General features: G+C 46.9%; 2 protein-coding genes across 3 annotated transcripts; both read left to right on the plus strand.

Annotated features, from left to right (window-relative positions):
• The first annotated feature begins 1,281 nt into the window (after nt 1-1,281).
• On the plus strand, nt 1,282-11,805 carry rnf14 (ring finger protein 14). 2 transcript variants are annotated; one of them, XM_079738055.1, is made up of 9 exons: nt 1,282-1,337; nt 2,048-2,206; nt 2,664-2,794; nt 3,138-3,324; nt 3,429-3,844; nt 5,027-5,255; nt 7,908-8,080; nt 8,756-8,886; nt 10,672-11,805. In XM_079738055.1, the coding sequence occupies exons 2-9, from the start codon at nt 2,056-2,058 to the stop codon at nt 10,733-10,735; spliced, it is 1,482 nt and encodes a 493-aa protein (XP_079594181.1). In that variant the 5' UTR covers nt 1,282-1,337; nt 2,048-2,055; the 3' UTR covers nt 10,736-11,805. The 2 variants fall into 2 exon arrangements, with proteins under 2 accessions (XP_079594181.1, XP_079594182.1); XM_079738056.1 differs by lacking the exon at nt 1,282-1,337 and adding an exon at nt 1,570-1,679.
• Nucleotides 11,806-13,101: 1,296 nt separating this feature from the next.
• endou2 (endonuclease, polyU-specific 2) lies at nt 13,102-17,243 on the plus strand (the record flags this gene model as incomplete). Its single annotated transcript, XM_079738174.1, has 6 exons — nt 13,102-13,233; nt 14,266-14,371; nt 15,445-15,566; nt 15,671-15,783; nt 16,470-16,623; nt 16,986-17,243. The coding sequence occupies exons 1-6, from the start codon at nt 13,132-13,134 to the stop codon at nt 17,241-17,243; spliced, it is 855 nt and encodes a 284-aa protein (XP_079594300.1). The 5' UTR covers nt 13,102-13,131.

The raw sequence follows: 17,243 nt of genomic DNA on the forward strand, positions 1-17,243 counted from the left end.
CATTTCTAATAATTAGATGTACATTTGTATTTAACGAGCAGCTTGTATTACATTACATTCATTATATGGCCAGCTTCATTAAATGCAGTCCTGCGACAGCCGAGACAGCACATGCAGGACTGATTCTTGTCCCCTCTGATCCTTGTTTGATTTCATATTTTTCCTTTATTCAGACTAGTGGTGGGCCGCTCTCAGGTCAGTTTGCTGACCCTTTATTCAGACTAGTGGTGGGCCGCTCTCAGGTCAGTTTGCTGGCCCTTTATTCAGACTAGTGGTGGGCTGCTCTCAGGCTGATTTGATGACCCCCACTTTTCGGTCAGATGCATGAAACAATCCCAGGATGATGTGGCTGATGTGTTAAAGGTCTACATTAATACATGTTATGTTAACTGGTTGGATAGTTATATTAAGGTATTAGGTTAGAGATTATTAAGTGTAGGTTCTAAGTTTGAGATGGTTAAGGGTAGGTATTAGGTTGGAGATGATTGGGTTAAGGTATTAGGTTTGAGATGGTTAAGTAGTTACTAGGTAAGAGATGGCTAAGTGTAGGTATTAGGTTAGAGTCGGTTAAGGTTAGTGTTGGTTAAGTTAAGGTATTAGGTTAGGGCTTTACACCCTGAGGGTGTTAACCCCAACCACCCTGAGGGTGTAAACCCCATCCACCCTGAGCAGGGGCGGTTCTAGACCAATTTTCATGGGGGGGAGGGGGGGGCAGACTGGGGCCAGTTGTTTTGTTGGAGGGGCACATTGAACCCGGGACGCAAAATATTTAGTTTAGTACTAAGTAACGGCATTCAAAAACACAATATAGAATAATTGGCTTTTTCCCATTGCAGCATTTATTTCAGTAGCATAGTGTTAAGTGTTTCCTTCAGTTACAGCAATTGTCAATATTTTACATTTGAAATGTTTCATTTGTTAAAGAAATTGTCAATATTACAACATTTTGGGTTTCCTTCACTGACATCAAACCGCTCAGTATCATACATCACCAACAGCAATAAAATCAGTATGATTTATTATAAATCTCCAAAGTCCCCCCCCCCTAGAACCGCCCCTGACCCCGAGGCTGTCAACCCCTCCATCCTGAGGGTGTAAACCCCATCTACCCTGAGTCTGTGAATCCCTCCACCCTCAGGGTGTAAACCCCTCCAACAGGGGTCATCAAAGAGCGAATCAAATCGGGTCACGCTGCTGCTCTGCACTGGGATCTGTACGCTGGAGCCTGCGGTTCTAAACCCCTCCACCAGGGGTCGCCAAAGAGCGAGTCAAACTTGTCTGATCAACTTCCTGCAACCCCTTTGGCAGCTACTAGTCTTAACCTGGGACTAGAAGAGGTAAAGTGTACTCTATCTTCCTCTTTTATCTGGTTATGAAATCCACACCCAGGCAGTCTTATGTGTAGACACACGGACACCGTGATGTTTAAAGGGTTGTGTTGCAGTGGCGCTGTGTATCGGCTAACGTCAACGTTAGCACACACAGTGAGTGGCATACGAGAGCTAGCTAAGTGTTAGCTGAAAGTTGAGCAGCACCATGTCAGTCTGTGTTGTGTATGCAGTACATGACGCCTTTGTTTCCATGTTAAAGACGTGTTTTTAGCTTATGTGTAGCCCCCGTTAGGTGCTGTGTGCCCCCGTTGATGGCGTGTTGAATCCAAAGAAAGCCAATGCTAGCAGGTGAAGGGTCTTCTTTTAAAGTGTGCTAGTGAAGGAGTGAGTTATAAAGAAGGGCTTCTGGTCAACATGCACAGGGGCTTCTGTTGAATTGTCCTGAAGATGCTGATGGCAGCTTCTGGTTTCTTTTTCAGTTTCGATCGTGTGTGGTAGCCAGATTTAGCTGGAGCTGTTTTTGAAATTATTCTGATATAATATGTGATAGTCAACTGATTGTCTTGTAACTTTAACAAAAAAAGATTGTAGTTTACTGATACTGGAAATGTCCCAATAATGCTAATAACATGTCTAAACAGTGTTTAAAATGACATTTAATCCATAACATGATGTTAGAGGTGCTTTTACCATGATGTCATGTGTTATTCACGTAGGAATGTAAATGTCTGAGGACCGTGAAGCGCAGGAGGACGAGCTGCTTGCTTTAGCGAGTATCTACGATGAGGAGGAGTTCCACCGGGCCGAGACGGCCCAAGGCGGGGAGATCCAGCTCTGCCTAGAGCTCCCAGCCGCCTTCAAAGTGGTGGTCAAAGGTACACCATTATGGGGGCACCCCAGTGGTTCTCTGGGTACCATGAAGGCTTAATCACAGCGACCTGGGGTCGATTCCTGCCCTTGGTCCTTTGCTGCATGTATTCCCCTCTTCTTCCATACCTTCCTGGCTATATCACTCTATCATAAAGCATACAAATGCGAAAATAAATCTTTAAAAATAAGGTACAGCAGTATGGTGTGGCCATCAGCTACCAGAAAATCAACGTGAACGTGTATGGACTTCTGTAAGTCCCTATCGCCCTACCTGTGGGATAAAATAGGATTGTTTGGTTCATTGCGTGGACCTATCAGTATTGCCCTATAGTGCGTTGAAAACCCCCCACACATTTAAAGAGGGCATGTGACGTTATTTCATTGTCTTTTTCACATTGCGTTTGATTACAGGGCTTGAATCGTTGTTACTGGTGAAATCAACCCTCAGTCAATGTTTTGCAGGAGAGAAGCAGGCCGAGTACGACGTGTCCTTCCTGCCCCCTCTGGTGTTAAACTTTGAACTCCCCGTCGATTACCCCACTGCCTCCTCCCCAGTGTTCACCCTGAGTTCCAAATGGCTGACTCGAACACAAGTAAGACTCTCCCTATCACAGTACAAACAGGTCACCTACCTGTGGATAACCTTTGAGTGTCCCACGTGCTCACGTCATCTGCTTCAGTATGTTCAGTCGTGCAGCTGAAGTCGTGTGGAGATGTATAAAACCTGCACAAATTCCGATTTCTCAACATTCTGTATGACAGGAGTGATCTTTCAGCGTTTGCCAGTCAAAATCTTGTGGATTATTATTATTATTCATTCACCAATTCATTAACTAATCTTGTCGTTGAGTTAAATCATTGATTTCAGAAGCTCACCATCCCCGGTAGAGCCGACGGTCGTCATGCCCTGTGTCACGCTCTCTCTCCGCCCTGCAGATGAGCGCCTTGTGCAGACGTCTAGACCAGCTGTGGGGGGAGAACCAGGGCTGTGTGGTGCTCTTCACGTGGGTCCAGTTCCTGAAGGAGGAGGCCCTGGACTTCCTGGCCATCACGTCTCCCCTGGTGGTGGTGCGGATGGGCAGCAAGGCTGCGCACGTGGACCGTAGTAGGACCGACGCCGCAGGTACACTGGAAGAGGGATATCTGCATTAGTTCCCCTTCAGTTTAAAAAAATGTACGAGTTCAACAATAATAATCGTCTCAGCAAAAATGCCTCTGCCTGTCCAGCCGGGCCTTGCCCGGAGAATCTCCCTGACAACGAGGACGACGTGAAGGAGAGGAAGAGGACGCAGGCGAAGTCGAGGACCGAAGCCCAGTCCCCCTCCTCCGTTTCCCCCCTGCCCGAGGCCTCGGAGCAGGACCCCCGGGCCGTGCTGGTGGCGGACCCCCGGGCCGACCTCCTGCCCCAGCTGCTGGACTTCGACGAGGCCCAGCGGAAGAAGGTGTTTGACGGGCGTGTGTTCAGCTGCGGCATCTGCTTCCTGGAGAAGCTGGGCGCGGCCTGCCTCTGCTTCAAGGAGTGCCAGCACGTGTACTGCCGGGACTGCATGAGCGAGTACTTCCAGATCCAGATCCGCGACGGCAACGTCCGCTGCCTTAACTGTCCCGAGCCAAAGTGCAGCTCCCTGGCCACGCCGCTTCAGGTAGGAGCTACAAGGGGCGCAGGGCTGTGTGGTATAGGGAAGGGAATCACACGGTACCTCTAGGGTACCTGAAGATACGGTGCGATACGCGATACATGGCCCGCGTTACCGATAATATCGATTTATTTATTATCATAACGACACATCGCGATATATGTCTCACGATGAATTCAAAATGAATGAAAAGGTAAAGTGGTGGAATTCTGGTCTTTATTCATGGTCCAAACTTTCGTTCAAGCTTTCTTCATTCATGTGTTGAGCGCCAACTCGAGGTGCAGGGAAATCTTTACTTACAACCACAGTCTTCAAGAGCGAAGAGACTCATAGTGTCCTTGGTTATTGAATCTGATTTTTAATAATGTATGGCGGCGCCCAGAAGTGGAAAGGAATCATTGCCGATGGACTGATGTTGCCCTCATGTTTAATTTGCCCTGGCACATTCGTCTGGCCCCCTCCCTGTCAGACAGATCTCCAGCCGACCCGGACTGAGGCAGGCTAACCCCAACAGTTATATAATACGGGGCGGGTCTAATACAATAACAACCATGTATCTAATACGGGGCTGGTCTAATACAATAACAACCATGTATCTAATACTGGGCGGGTCTAATACAATAACAACCATGTATCTAATACTGGGCGGGTCTAATACAATAACAACCATGTAGCTAATACGGGGCTGGTCTAATACAATAACAACCATGTATCTAATACGGGGCTGGTCTAATACAATAACAACCATGTATCTAATACGGGGCGGGTCTGATACAATAACAACCATGTATCTAATACGGGGCGGGTCTGATACAATAACAACCATGTATCTAATACGGGGCGGGTCTGATGCAATAACAACCATGTATCTAATACGGGGCGGGTCTGATACAATAACAACCATGTATCTAATACGGGGCGGGTCTGATGCAATAACAACCATGTATCTAATACGGGGCGGGTCTGATGCAATAACAACCATGTATCTAATACGGGGCGGGTCTGATACAATAACAACCATGTATCTAATACGGGGCGGGTCTAATACATTATCAACCATGTATCTAATACGGGACAGGTTTGATTCGCGGAGCACCGTATCGCAGCGCCCGTTGAAGCATCTTCCTAAAGAACCAAGTTGGCAGCCGCTGATGCGGCCCGTGTCCGGTTTCTCTTGATTGGCTGCAGGTGAAGCAGCTGGTGGACGAGGAGCAGTTTGCCCGCTACGACCGGCTGCTGCTGCAGTCCAGCCTGGACCTGATGGCGGACGTGGTGTACTGCCCGCGGCAGTCCTGTTGCAGCGCTGTCATCCTGGAGCCCGACACCACCATGGGCATCTGCCCCACCTGCCAGTACGCCTTCTGCACCCTCTGCAAGCTGGGCTACCACGGCCTCTCGCACTGCAAGGTCACCTCAGGTAGGCTGCTGGTACCACCGCCTCTCGCACTGCAAGGTCACCTCAGGTAGGCTGCTGGTACCACCGCCTCTCGCACTGCAAGGTCACCTCAGGCTGCTGGTACCACCGCCTCTCGCACTGCAAGGTCACCTCAGGTAGGCTGCTGGTACCACGGCCTCTCGCACTGCAAGGTCACCTCAGGTAGGCTGCTGGTACCACGGCCTCTCGCACTGCAAGGTCACCTCAGGTAGGCTGCTGGTACCACCGCCTCTCGCACTGCAAGTCACCTCGGGTAGGTTGCTACCTGAAGGTTGCTAGTTTGGTCCCCGGCTGCTCCTAGCTGAGTGTCGAGGTGTCCCTGAGCAAGACGCCTCACCGTGACTGCTCCTGACGAGCTGGCTGTCACCCTGCGTGGTCGACTCCGCCGTCGGTGTGTGATTAAGTGGTTGGCTGTCACTTTGGATAAAATCCCCTACATTTAAGGGTAAATGTGCTGGTGTTTGTAACCGGTTTAGCTTTATTTTAGTGTCTTTATTTTTACACTCATTCAAAGGGACCCTTTTCAGAGAGCTTTCATTGCACTGCTAACCCTTCACTAGCTTAGTCTGCTGCTAACCCCTCACTAGGTCAGTCTGCTGCTAACCCTGTACTAGCTTAGTCTGCTGCTAACCCCTCACTAGGTCAGTCTGCTGCTAACCCTGCACTAGATTAGTCTGCTGCTAACCCTTCACTAGATTAGTCTGCTGCTAACCCTTCACTACGTTAGTCTGCTGCTAACCCTTCACTAGCTTAGTCTGCTGCTAACCCTTCACTAGATTAGTCTGCTGCTAACCCTTCACTACGTTAGTCTGCTGCTAACCCTTCACTAGCTTAGTCTGCTGCTATCCCTTCACTAGCTTAGTCTGCTGCTATCCCTTCACTAGCTTAGTCTGCTGCTATCCCTTCACTAGCTTAGTCTGCTGCTAACCCTTCACTAGGTTAGTCTGCTGCTAACCCTTCACTAGCTTAGTCTGCTGCTAACCCTTCACTAGATTAGTCTGCTGCTAACCCTTCACTAGGTCGGTGTGCTGCTAACCCTTCACTAGGTCGGTGTGCTGCTAACCCTTCACTAGGTCGGTGTGCTGCTAACCCTTCACTAGGTCGGTGTGCTGCTAACCCTTCACTAGGTCAGTCTGCTACCCGGGCCCTGGTTAATGGGACAAGGAGCAGGCCCACGGTAGTGCCGCCTGTAGTGGGTGACGCCTGTGTCAGTGCTAGGGTGGTGCCTCTGTGAAATGGGTCTTAAGGTCAGAAGTCGGTGTTAACCAAAGCGTTACGCGTTGGATATTTAAGATGCAGTGTCATAAAGGAGCAGGTATGAATGTGACTGTATCCCTAAACATCACCCTGGGCAAAGTAGCCTACATAGCTTTGCATCTGTTAGTGATGGGTCAAGAATGACCCATGTCCAGTCTGTGCGAAATACGGGGGGGGTCAGGGGGTGCTCGATTTACCAATGACACCCCCTGAAAGCCTCAAAAGCAAAATTTTAGGGGGGTCTCAAATTTTGTCCAAAAAAAAAAAAAAAATGTATTTTATTGTCACTTATGGTCACTTAAATATTTTTAAGCTCACCATGTCCAGTATTCAGAATTCAAAACATTTATTCACAAATATGTTATTCTTTGCCAAGCGGAGCCAGCCAGTCCTGTGTGCGTATGCAAATTAGCCATGTACGCCAAACAGAAGAAAGACGTAATGTTGAAAAGTCATACTAATAACGGCTAGCAAGCGAAAGCTAAACCAGAGTATCACTCACACACTTTGGGTCTATTCTAACTTAAGGTAAGGACTATCGTTTAAATCTTTGCAGTGACTGAATTGTGATGATAGAACTGGGACATGCACTGTGCATTAGATGAGTGTGTGCGACTGTGTGCGTGCTTCGGCATACTGCATGGTTATGAAGGCGTTGTGTTAGGTTGTGGTCTTAGTGAAGCAGCCTAGCCTTGCAAGTTGGAGTAGGCCTATTTTTTTTACGTGCGTGCGAGAGAGAGCGTGAGAGAGAGAGAGAGAGCGCACCTGCCGTGATGATGTTTGGCTTGTTGTGTAAAATGTTGTCAGCATCCGCCGTGGTTGGACGAATGTTCAATGATGTATTTAGATGGATGGTTAAATAATGTCACACGATCAGCCATACTGCAGTCGTTCATTCGCAAGTGCACTGATTGCGTGCCAGTCTCCGATGGTCTATACCTGGCATTTATTCAGTTGTTGATTGCTCTTCTAAGTGCCCCATATTGGTGCCAATTATTGTTGTGTTTGCGTTGTAATGCACAACTTTGCCTCTCCTTGTCATAAAACATCGTGCATCCAAACAACTTCATTCAATGCAGCCTCCTATGTCAGCACTGACATAGGAGGCTGCATTGGCTAAAGTGTTGCTTTACGAATAGGCTACTATAGCATATCGGATTATCAACAATTGTTGTGTGCGTGTGTGTGTGTTGTCATGTAGGCTATAGACCGACTGCTTGCATCCATGAAATATTGTAATGTTATAGGCCTACTGCATATTGAGATCATTTAGACCGGTACCCCGAATATTGACGGGTATTTCGCACCCTGTCCAATGAGAGCACACATTAACGTATTAAGAGTGTGTGTGTGTGTGTCTCTGCGTGTGCGGGTCAGACGAGCTGCGGGGCCTGCGTGACGACTACCTGGCGGCGTCGCCCGAGGACCAGCGGTTCATGGAACAGCGCTACGGCAAGCGGGTCATCCAGCGGGCGGTGGAGGAGTCCTACAGCCGCGAGTGGCTCACCGACAACTGCAAGTGCTGCCCCCGCTGTGGCACCAACATCCAGGTCAGCCGCCGCGCCGCGGGCCGCAAAGGGCCCGCTGGGGCACCTGGAGTCGAGGCTAGGGGGGGCCCCAGCCCCCACAGGTCTGACCGAAGGTTTGGAATGGCGATATGCTCACCAATATCGCCATAATAACAATATCACAATATCACAATGTCACAATATCTACCCAAAAGCGTCGAAGTTTGTCATGTGTGAGCGACTTTTTTGTGAAGCTTTAAGTCACCTTATCAAAATGAACTCTGGACAGGGTTCTTCGGCTCATGCATGGCAAACCTAGACTTTTGTGAAAGCAGAGGCTTGACCCCAAGAGGTTCACCCAAGCTTTCCGTAGAGGTGTGAGATTGGTTTATCGCCATTAAATGCAAACGGATAAGGCGTATATCTTAATGAATAGTGCACTACATGGAGGGAATGCTTAGCGTCCTCGTAGTCGCTGGCGGCCAGGTTTGCCCGGGAAATGTTCCACAGGTTTCCTGACATCAGCAAAGCTACTATGAGATTGGACAATAATGTATATATATATAGTCCCATATTTACAATATAATTAAATTTTCACTCCCTCCAAATCTGAAACCGAACCGGAGGTGAATGTTTCCGCCGTGGAATTGATGACAATGCCCCGACTGGGTGCCTGTTCACCATTGAACTGGTGTGTGTGCGTGTGTGTGTGCGCAGAAGGTGGACGGCTGCAACAAGATGACGTGCAGCTCCTGCAGGCAGTACTTCTGCTGGCTGTGCCTGGGGCAGCTGAGCAAGGTCAACCCCTACAGCCACTTCAACAACTCCGCCCTGCCCTGCTACAACCAGTCAGTCACCTCCTTATTTAAAGATGTGTTTTTTGCATTTCGGGGCTTTTATGATAGTGAGATAGACAGGAAGGTTTGGGAGAGAGAGGGGAGACCACGGGCAGGAATCGAACCCCGGTCGCTGCAGTAAGGACATGGCCTAATGGTAAACGCTCTAGCCACGCCGGTGAGCCGAGCCCAGTGTCCTCCTTTTGTTCGTCTAAGCAAAGGCCCCAAAATAAAACAAATTTTAAATTTGGCCTGGTCCCGTATAGCCCTTTCACACATGCGCTGTAAGACAGTTGTCCTCTGGGTTATTACCGGGTGTGTGTGTGTGTGTGTGTGTGTGTGTGTGTGTGTGTGTGTGTGTGTGTGTGTGTGCGTGCGTAAATGTCAGAATCAGCCCCTCCGGAGTTAACTAACCCTAAGCTGGCCAGGCCGCTAGTGTGAAGTCAGTGTTGCTGACGTGTTAATGACGTTTCTATCATGCGACCTGCACCAAACCGGGAGAACTGAGAATGGCTGCTTGGCACTCTTCTCTCCTCGACTGTATTTTGCGTTCGACTTTCCACCCTTCTGTTGATTTGTCAGATACGTCGACATAAATGCAGTATTGAGATCACCGCAAAGAGAGTCGGCATTACCGAGTTGGAAGCCACACCCGCGATCCTCGATGTGTTGTAAACAAAACACGGCGAGTGCATACTGAGTGCATCACATCCTGCCTCCTACACGCCACACCTCGCCTTAAGAACCCACAGCATCTCCAATATGTGCAACATGTCTGGCTCAGCCTAGGTTCGGCTGTGTGTTGCACATGTGTTAAACATGCAGGAAACTCTGGATCATCTGCGGACCTGGTTTCCAGGTCGGGAGATGATTCATGTGTGAAAGGCCTTATGCTTCTTTTCCACCGACAGTACCAGCTCAACTCGCCACGACTTGGTTTAGTTCCAGGCACGTCGTGTTTCCATCTAGAATGAAGTACCTCTTCAACGTGGGCGGGTCGTCATAGCACGCATGAGTGAAACTGCAGTGACGTACTTATCCGCGAGACACATAAACAGACAGCGCTGCACACAGGAGCGTCTCCACCTCTGTCACAGTCCCCGGCGTGTTGTTGCGCGCTGATCTTGCCGTGTTCAATAATCAATCACTATGGTTGACTGAAGGCCTATGCTAGTATTTATAGATGACGTGTGTCGGGTGTCAGGCTCGGAGATCGCCCTCGTCTTGACTTGTCCAGTGGCGTCACTCTCTGGCCAATCAGTGGCCAGCAGCCTATTTAGTCTCACCTCAACAGAGGTGAGACTAAAGAGGTACCAGCTACATCATTTTGGGGATCGAAACGCAAAAAAAGACGGGCTAAGTCGAGGCGGGTTGAGCTGATATCGTCGCTGGAAAAGGGCCATTAAAGGCTATCGAAACTTCTGCCGAGTTCGTCAGCTGCTGACACCAGCTGTTTCCCACAATCTCTGTGTCCTTCAAGGTCCTGCTTAAGCACTGATACAAATGATACACATAATCCCTCAGTCTCGGCAATACTTTCTGAGAAACTTGCTTGAAATACATTTACATTACATTTACATTTAGGGCGTTTAGCAGACACTTTTATCGACAGCGTTTTCAAACAAATACATTTGTCCGAAGAAGGAGAAACTATATGGCTGTCTGTACAGTAAGGATGTTCATAGAACCAAGTGCCAAGCACCAATAATCTCTAGGTTAACCTATTCCCGTATACCACAAAGATAGCTTATTATTATGGTTACAGATTGATGTTTGTTGTTTTTTCTCTTCTCCCAGACTCTTCCAAGGCGTGCAGATAGACGACGATGACGACGAGTTCTTGAGCGATGAAGAAGACTAATGCTCTCTCTCTCTCTCTCTTTCTCTTTCTCTTTCTCTTTCTCTCTCTCTCTTTCTCTTTCTCTTTCTCTCTCTCTCTCTCCTGGCCCAATATAATTTGGGCCAGGCTCTGCCAGCTCCTGGCTGAAGAGTTGGCGTTGGGTTGGTTGCTGCTTTGATGACACTATTGTAGGATGATAATGATACAGATCACAGACTACCACTGGCTGGAAACATATCTGAGTCCAAACTTGAGTATTAAAGATCAATCTGTTTTACTCCCAAGGGATCCAAGCATGACGGCTTGATATGTTTAACCTAATTGGACTGAGGGTTTATGTTCTAGAGGTCTTATTACATAACCTATGTTGCATTACAACATAAAAAAACTTCTAACTTTGAGCTCTAGATATCATCTTGTTTTGAGACATGAAGACCCTTCAGTTCCCGGCTTTACTTGGCTATGTTAGCCATAATACATTTTTTCAAATAGTATGCAATCATCATCTTTAATCATAATGCTGAATACTGAACAGAAAACCCTTTTCCGTGGAACAGTGCAATGAAAGCCCTCAAGCCAGACTTGTTCCAGACCGTCTCACATCATGACAGTTGAACAGGTTTAATAAAGTTCAGTTGGTTATTCGGCCCTTCTTACTTTTTAACTCATTTTTACAGTTGCCACGTTATCAGTATGTGTTCAATTTTGTGCCATAACCACAGAAAATAATGAGGTTTTGTGTCAACGGAAATCCACGTCAATGCGTGGCATCGTTGTATGCTTTTGTTTGTTTTTGTTATGCTGCTCAAATGATAATCATGTCAATATGACCTGTTGAGTTTGCATCATGGAGGGTTTTCGTGACATTAATAGGCAACACTACAGTTTCTACCAAAAAGGGTTTTGTGGTTCATGTTTTTATTGCTTGTCATTGTAATGTTCAACAAATAAAGTTTTGAAGGGAAAGAAACATTGTAAAATGAAATATTGCATTTAAGTTAAAGCTGTTACTTTAAATAAATGAACTATCACAATCCATAGGCACCTGCAAAAATGGCATTTGTAAAGATGCGTATCAAATAAATGTATGCTTATACATAAACGTGTGTATTATGTGTATATATTTTTAAATATGTATATATACATATATGTGTGTTTGTGTACATATGTATATATAAGTATATATATATGTGTGTATACTTTGTATATATATATGTGTGTGAGTGTGTTAACAATATGTCTTGTTTGGCCGCATGAACGAGCTGTTGTCATAAATCGTTGATTAGAATTACTTTTCGTCCTCCCCCATCTTATTTAGAATAGTCTAATCATATATTATAATTTATTCATATTTTAAGAACAAAAAAAAACACATTGTTTCTATTTTGCTGATAATATCTCCCCATTGGAACAATTGTGAAAGAACTGTCATAAGTGGATTGGTTATTACCAGCGGTGTAAGAGAGAGAGAGCACTACACAATGGACCACCAGAGAAACAACGAGAGCACGTGTTTGGTCTGAGACTGAAAGCACCACAGCGGGGCCAAAGCCCTTTGGCTAGAGTTGCTGACAAGGTGTAACCCTTTACATCAGGAACCCCATCACCCACCGCCACCCCTTCCCCTCCTGTCCTATCCTGGGCAACCGATTTTGCTTCCCTACTGACTGACTGACTGACTGACTGACTGACTAACCGACAAGGGGGTGGGGGGGGGGGGGGTCGTCCCCATGCACCTAAAGGTACAGACTCCCAGTAAACAGTCACAACGTTACCAACATCAGACGGGACGTCAACAGGAGTTCCTGAGAAATCTCCCTGCGCTTTCATCGGCCAACAGCTTTTATTTTCGGAATTGGCAGGCAGGCAGAAGCAGCCGAGCGACACAGGAAGAACCCTAAAAGGTTGGTGTGCTTGGGGTAGAATGACTCTGTGGGGACTGAGGAGAAAGGCCCTTGGAAGACAATGGTGATGATGGAAGTTAATCATCACCAACAGAGGTGAGATGGGGATGGGATGAACGGCTAAATGTATGTGGTGCAACAAGGTGTCCAAGTTCCTTGAATGAGATTTTTTATTTTTTCATTTTGCATAGAGTTTTCTTTTGTTTCTTATGCCTATACAATAAATGTGAGTGAGAATATGAAACATCCCTCTGTCGGTGTATATGCTCTCTTCTTTCTGTGTTGTTACAATCAAAGTTGAACCAGAGAGTAGGCCTATGGTGTAATTTTTTAACAGAACTATCATTTTACCTCAACCATTACCGCAAACGCTATGAATACTGGCCACACCTAAAGGCACCTTGACATCATTGTTGATTAGATGGCAGATCCTCAAGCTCCCTGTACCTTCTGCCCACAGCACTAAGCTCAACAGCTCTACAGAGTACCGAGGGCCCAACAGGCAGGACGGAGATGGTCGAGAGTGACAGAGAATTGTCCTCCATGGCGCAGGCGCTGTGGGACAATGACGTCAACCGGCTCCAGCCTGGCAAAGACTACAGGATCTCTCTTCAGGTGAACCCCGGAAAAAAAACACGCTGAACAAGGCCCATGACTCAACCTCCCATATCTAATCTGAACTATCCTCGTTTTAGGTTGGACCTATCATTGATCTTTGTTATATTACTACCACTCTAATACAACCCAACTCGCATGCATGCACGCACGCACGCACGCACGCACGCATGCACTCACACACACACACACACACACACACACACACACACACACACACACACACACACACACACACACACAATGGCCAGCCACACATTAGCCTAACTCAGTTGAATGCCAAACAATTGAAGCCAAACAGTGGCTGAGGTCTACAGTAAACTGCAATGCAAAAAAACTGCAGGTCGTCGTTTTGACCATCACTATAGCGTAAAAAAAGCATTGTTCGTAAAGGGCTTCAAAAGGGATTACTGCCTGGTCACTGTCGGGTCTTTGAATTTCCAGTAGTATGTTTTAATATCTGTACATTCAAAGACACACGCACACACGCACACACACACACACACACACACACACACACACACACACACACACACACACACACAATTAATCACAGAGAAAGGAAAGCACTAAGCAAATGACCAGACACAACTAATTCCAAAGGACACCACCTGTCGTGGTGTGAATGTATTGTGACTCCATCTCACTGATACAAATGTGACCAAATTGGAGAAAGGAACATGCAGTAGGCAGGGTTCCACCCCAGGTGGTGCTGTCCCCAGAGTTTGATTTGAGTGGTCGGATATTCTTTAAATTCAAGCTTAAATTGTTATCCTACTGTAATGCATCTAATAGTGATTAATTATCAATATTCTGTTTCCATGGAGGGATTTGAGGGTTTGAATCATTTTGTTTTAACAGTGCTCGACCAATGATCATCTGTAAGCCACTTTTATTCTGTCATACAAAAGTAACAGCAAGGTTTAGAAAACAAAATGTATAAATGTATCTGTATGCAGTAATAATCGCACAGACAACCCCAAATGAATGAGGCGACATGTAACGTGTTTGTGTTGTGGGTGTGCGCCGCAGGGTAAAGCCGGAGAGATGGCCGTGCTCAACGACGACAACGACGGGGCAGGGTACCCCCTCTTCACCTTCGTGGATGAAAACATCTTCAAGAAAGAGACTTTTTTAGGTACGCCCACAGGCAGGATACATGTCAAGGAACACTCATGAGGGCTGTGTAGTGTAGTATGCACACGCACAAGAAGGAAGACAACAACAGCAAACTATTTGAATGGGAGGCCCTTGTGTTACGATGTGTAGTACAACAGTTCTGGAGAAGCACGCACAAAGTACTCTCATCCATCAGGTCCTAAAATAACATGGAATGTTATTTTTTCCACTCTGCCAGAGTTTAAAATCAAACAAACATTTTAATATGTAACCCTGACTTTTGTTTGCCTGCCAAATGGTCATATCTATCTGCTATTTGCTGGTGTTCATTTTGCTCTGTTGATACATTGAACACCACTGTGTGATAATAGATGTGGTCATCTCCCAAGTGTGGCCGAGCACAGCTCTCTCTTCGCTTCATAATTCCCCTAGGACGAGCAGACCACCATGAGTTACATAACCAGAGAGCATAGACTTCATATCAGGAAGGACACACCACATCAACACAACTTTTTGCGCACCCCACCTCAAACAGCGCACAGTGTGAAGACTCTGCCTCTACTCCTTTCTGCCCGAGGCCGGCATCTTGTTAAACACGTTTGTGACCCACATCGAGAAAAATGTTTCCATTTGAAACGACAAAAAGGATGTGAATCTGTATCTAGACTTCACTATGATGGTGCTTAAAAGCTCAGGGCCTATCTGAATGGCCTTTCCTCCCTGTGTTTTCCACATTCATTTAAAATTAAATTTGACACTCTCCAATTGTCATTTAATGCCATATTTACTGTAATTGGGAGGAAAAATGGAATTAGCAGGAGTTTAGGTTTGTCTTAAGTTATGCTTCTGAAGTGGGAAGGATACATTAAATATCCTTCTTTTCAAAGTTAAAAAATCTCAACCGCAATCAGCCTCTCATCAAGTCAGTGTATAATCAACATTGAGCCAGAAAGATGCAAATTTGACCAATGTGTCTTTTGGAAAATGCTTTTCTTTTTTATCCATCAGAAATCCAATCTTTATGTTTGAAGGAATCCAAACTTTTTGTAAGAAGGACATTTAACAACCCTTCTGTGTCCCATCGTGGCACAGCTTTCATTTCTCTCCTGGATAACTACGTGAGTGCTACCGGAGAGCCCGAGATAGTCACCCCAGAGGAGGAGGCGGAGAACCACAAGTTCCTGGATTCCCTCGTCCAGACACCCACCATGAAGGTATCTGCAAGGGATAGATCTCACCACACTCCATGACATTCTTCTGAGAACATCTAGAAAAGTGGCACTGAAACATTTTTTTCTTCTCCTCTGTGTGCTAACAGATAGCCCATAAGTACCTCGTGGAGAAGAAACTCTCTCCGGAGAACGAGACAGACTTTAAGAAGCAGCTGTACACGATCTGGTTTGAACTTTACGCCCGGAAAGGAGCCAGCAGGTAGGTGGCGGTTTTCCTCCTCTTCCATCTGCACTGTTGCATCATGGGGGCTGGTGTCGCCCAGGGTAACACGGGGCAGAGCTTACACTAACTACTTCAAAACTTTATTTTTTAATAGTAAGTAGACAGTGAGTGGTATCTGTGGCCAATATTTTATAACGGACGAAATTATTTAATACACACAGTATTTGCGTTCCTATTTTGGATCTAGTTACTCAACGTCCATGTTAACAAGTGACCCGTGTTGGATGCTGAACACGGACACCAGTGCTAGGTTAGAGTCCAGCGCTAGGCTAGAGTCCAGTTAAAGGTTAGAGTCCAGCGCTAGGCTAGAGTCCAGTTAAAGGTTAGAGTCCAGCGCTAGGCTAGAGTCCAGTTCTAGGCTAGAGTCCAGTTCTAGGCTAGAGTCCAGTTCTAGGCTAGAGTCCAGTTCTAGGCTAGAGTCCAGTTCTAGGCTAGAGTCCAGTTCTAGACTAGAGTCCAGTTCTAGGCTAGAGTCCAGTTCTAGGCTAGAGTCCAGTTCTAGGCTAGAGTCCAGTTCTAGACTAGAGTCCAGTTCTAGGCTAGAGTCCAGTTCTAGGCTAGAGTCCAGTTCTAGGCTAGAGTCCAGTTCTAGACTAGAGTCCAGTTCTAGACTAGAGTCCAGTGCTAGGCTGGGTTCTGACGCTGAGGCCCCTGTCTCCCAGGCCAGACTCCTCAGGGTTCGAGCATGTGTTTGTCGGTGAGACCAGACGCGGCCGCACTGTCATTGGATTCCACAACTGGATCCAGCTGTACCTGCAGGAGAAGCTGGGCCACATCGATTACAAAGGCTACAGTGTCAACGCCAACTCCCCACAGGTAAGTGGGTCAGGGGCTCTACCCGGTGGCTCACCGGGTAGAGCCCGTACCGTTAAGGCCCAGTCCCGACCGCAGCGACCCGGGTTTGATTCCTGTCCTTTGCTGCATGTCCTCCCCTCTCTCTCCCATAGCCGCAATTTCACTCTTATCATCAAGCATAAAAATCCCAAAATAAATCTATACAAAGTAAGTGGGTCAAATGATTGCATATAATAACTTGACTTAGGAGACGTTCTGATCAATCATTCATATATTTTATTTTTTGTCCCCCCCCCCCCACACACACACACACACAAACCCACACACACAGACACACGCACACACATAATAATAATACCAGTGAACAAACTGTCTGTCCCCAGCCCGACGAGAACAAGCACATCATGGCCCTACAGTTCAGCTGGAAGGAAGGCTTCAAGCCCAAGGGCAGCATCTTCATCGGGGTCAGTCCTGAGTTTGAGTTCGCCCTCTACACCCTCTGTTTCCTGAGCTCCCCCAGCGAGCGCGTCAAGGTTCAGTTCAGCCTGTACGACGTGGAGATCGTCTGCGTCCACCACAACCAGAAGCACATCGGCACCACCTACCCAATGCTGATCAGATACCAGAACCTCCGCCACTGA

Source organism: Pollachius pollachius, assembly GCF_949987615.1.
Source record: "Pollachius pollachius genome assembly, chromosome: 6".
Lineage (NCBI taxonomy): Eukaryota > Metazoa > Chordata > Actinopteri > Gadiformes > Gadidae > Pollachius > Pollachius pollachius.

Bases quoted from the DNA above. Each gene is read 5' to 3' on its own strand.
- rnf14 (XM_079738055.1), top strand. From the start codon at position 2,056: ATGTCTGAGGACCGTGAAGCGCAGGAGGACGAGCTGCTTGCTTTAGCG. The intron at 2,795-3,137 runs GTAAGACTCTCC...TCCGCCCTGCAG, and splicing joins AATGGCTGACTCGAACACAA to ATGAGCGCCTTGTGCAGACG. The intron at 8,081-8,755 runs GTCAGCCGCCGC...GTGTGTGCGCAG, and splicing joins GCTGTGGCACCAACATCCAG to AAGGTGGACGGCTGCAACAA.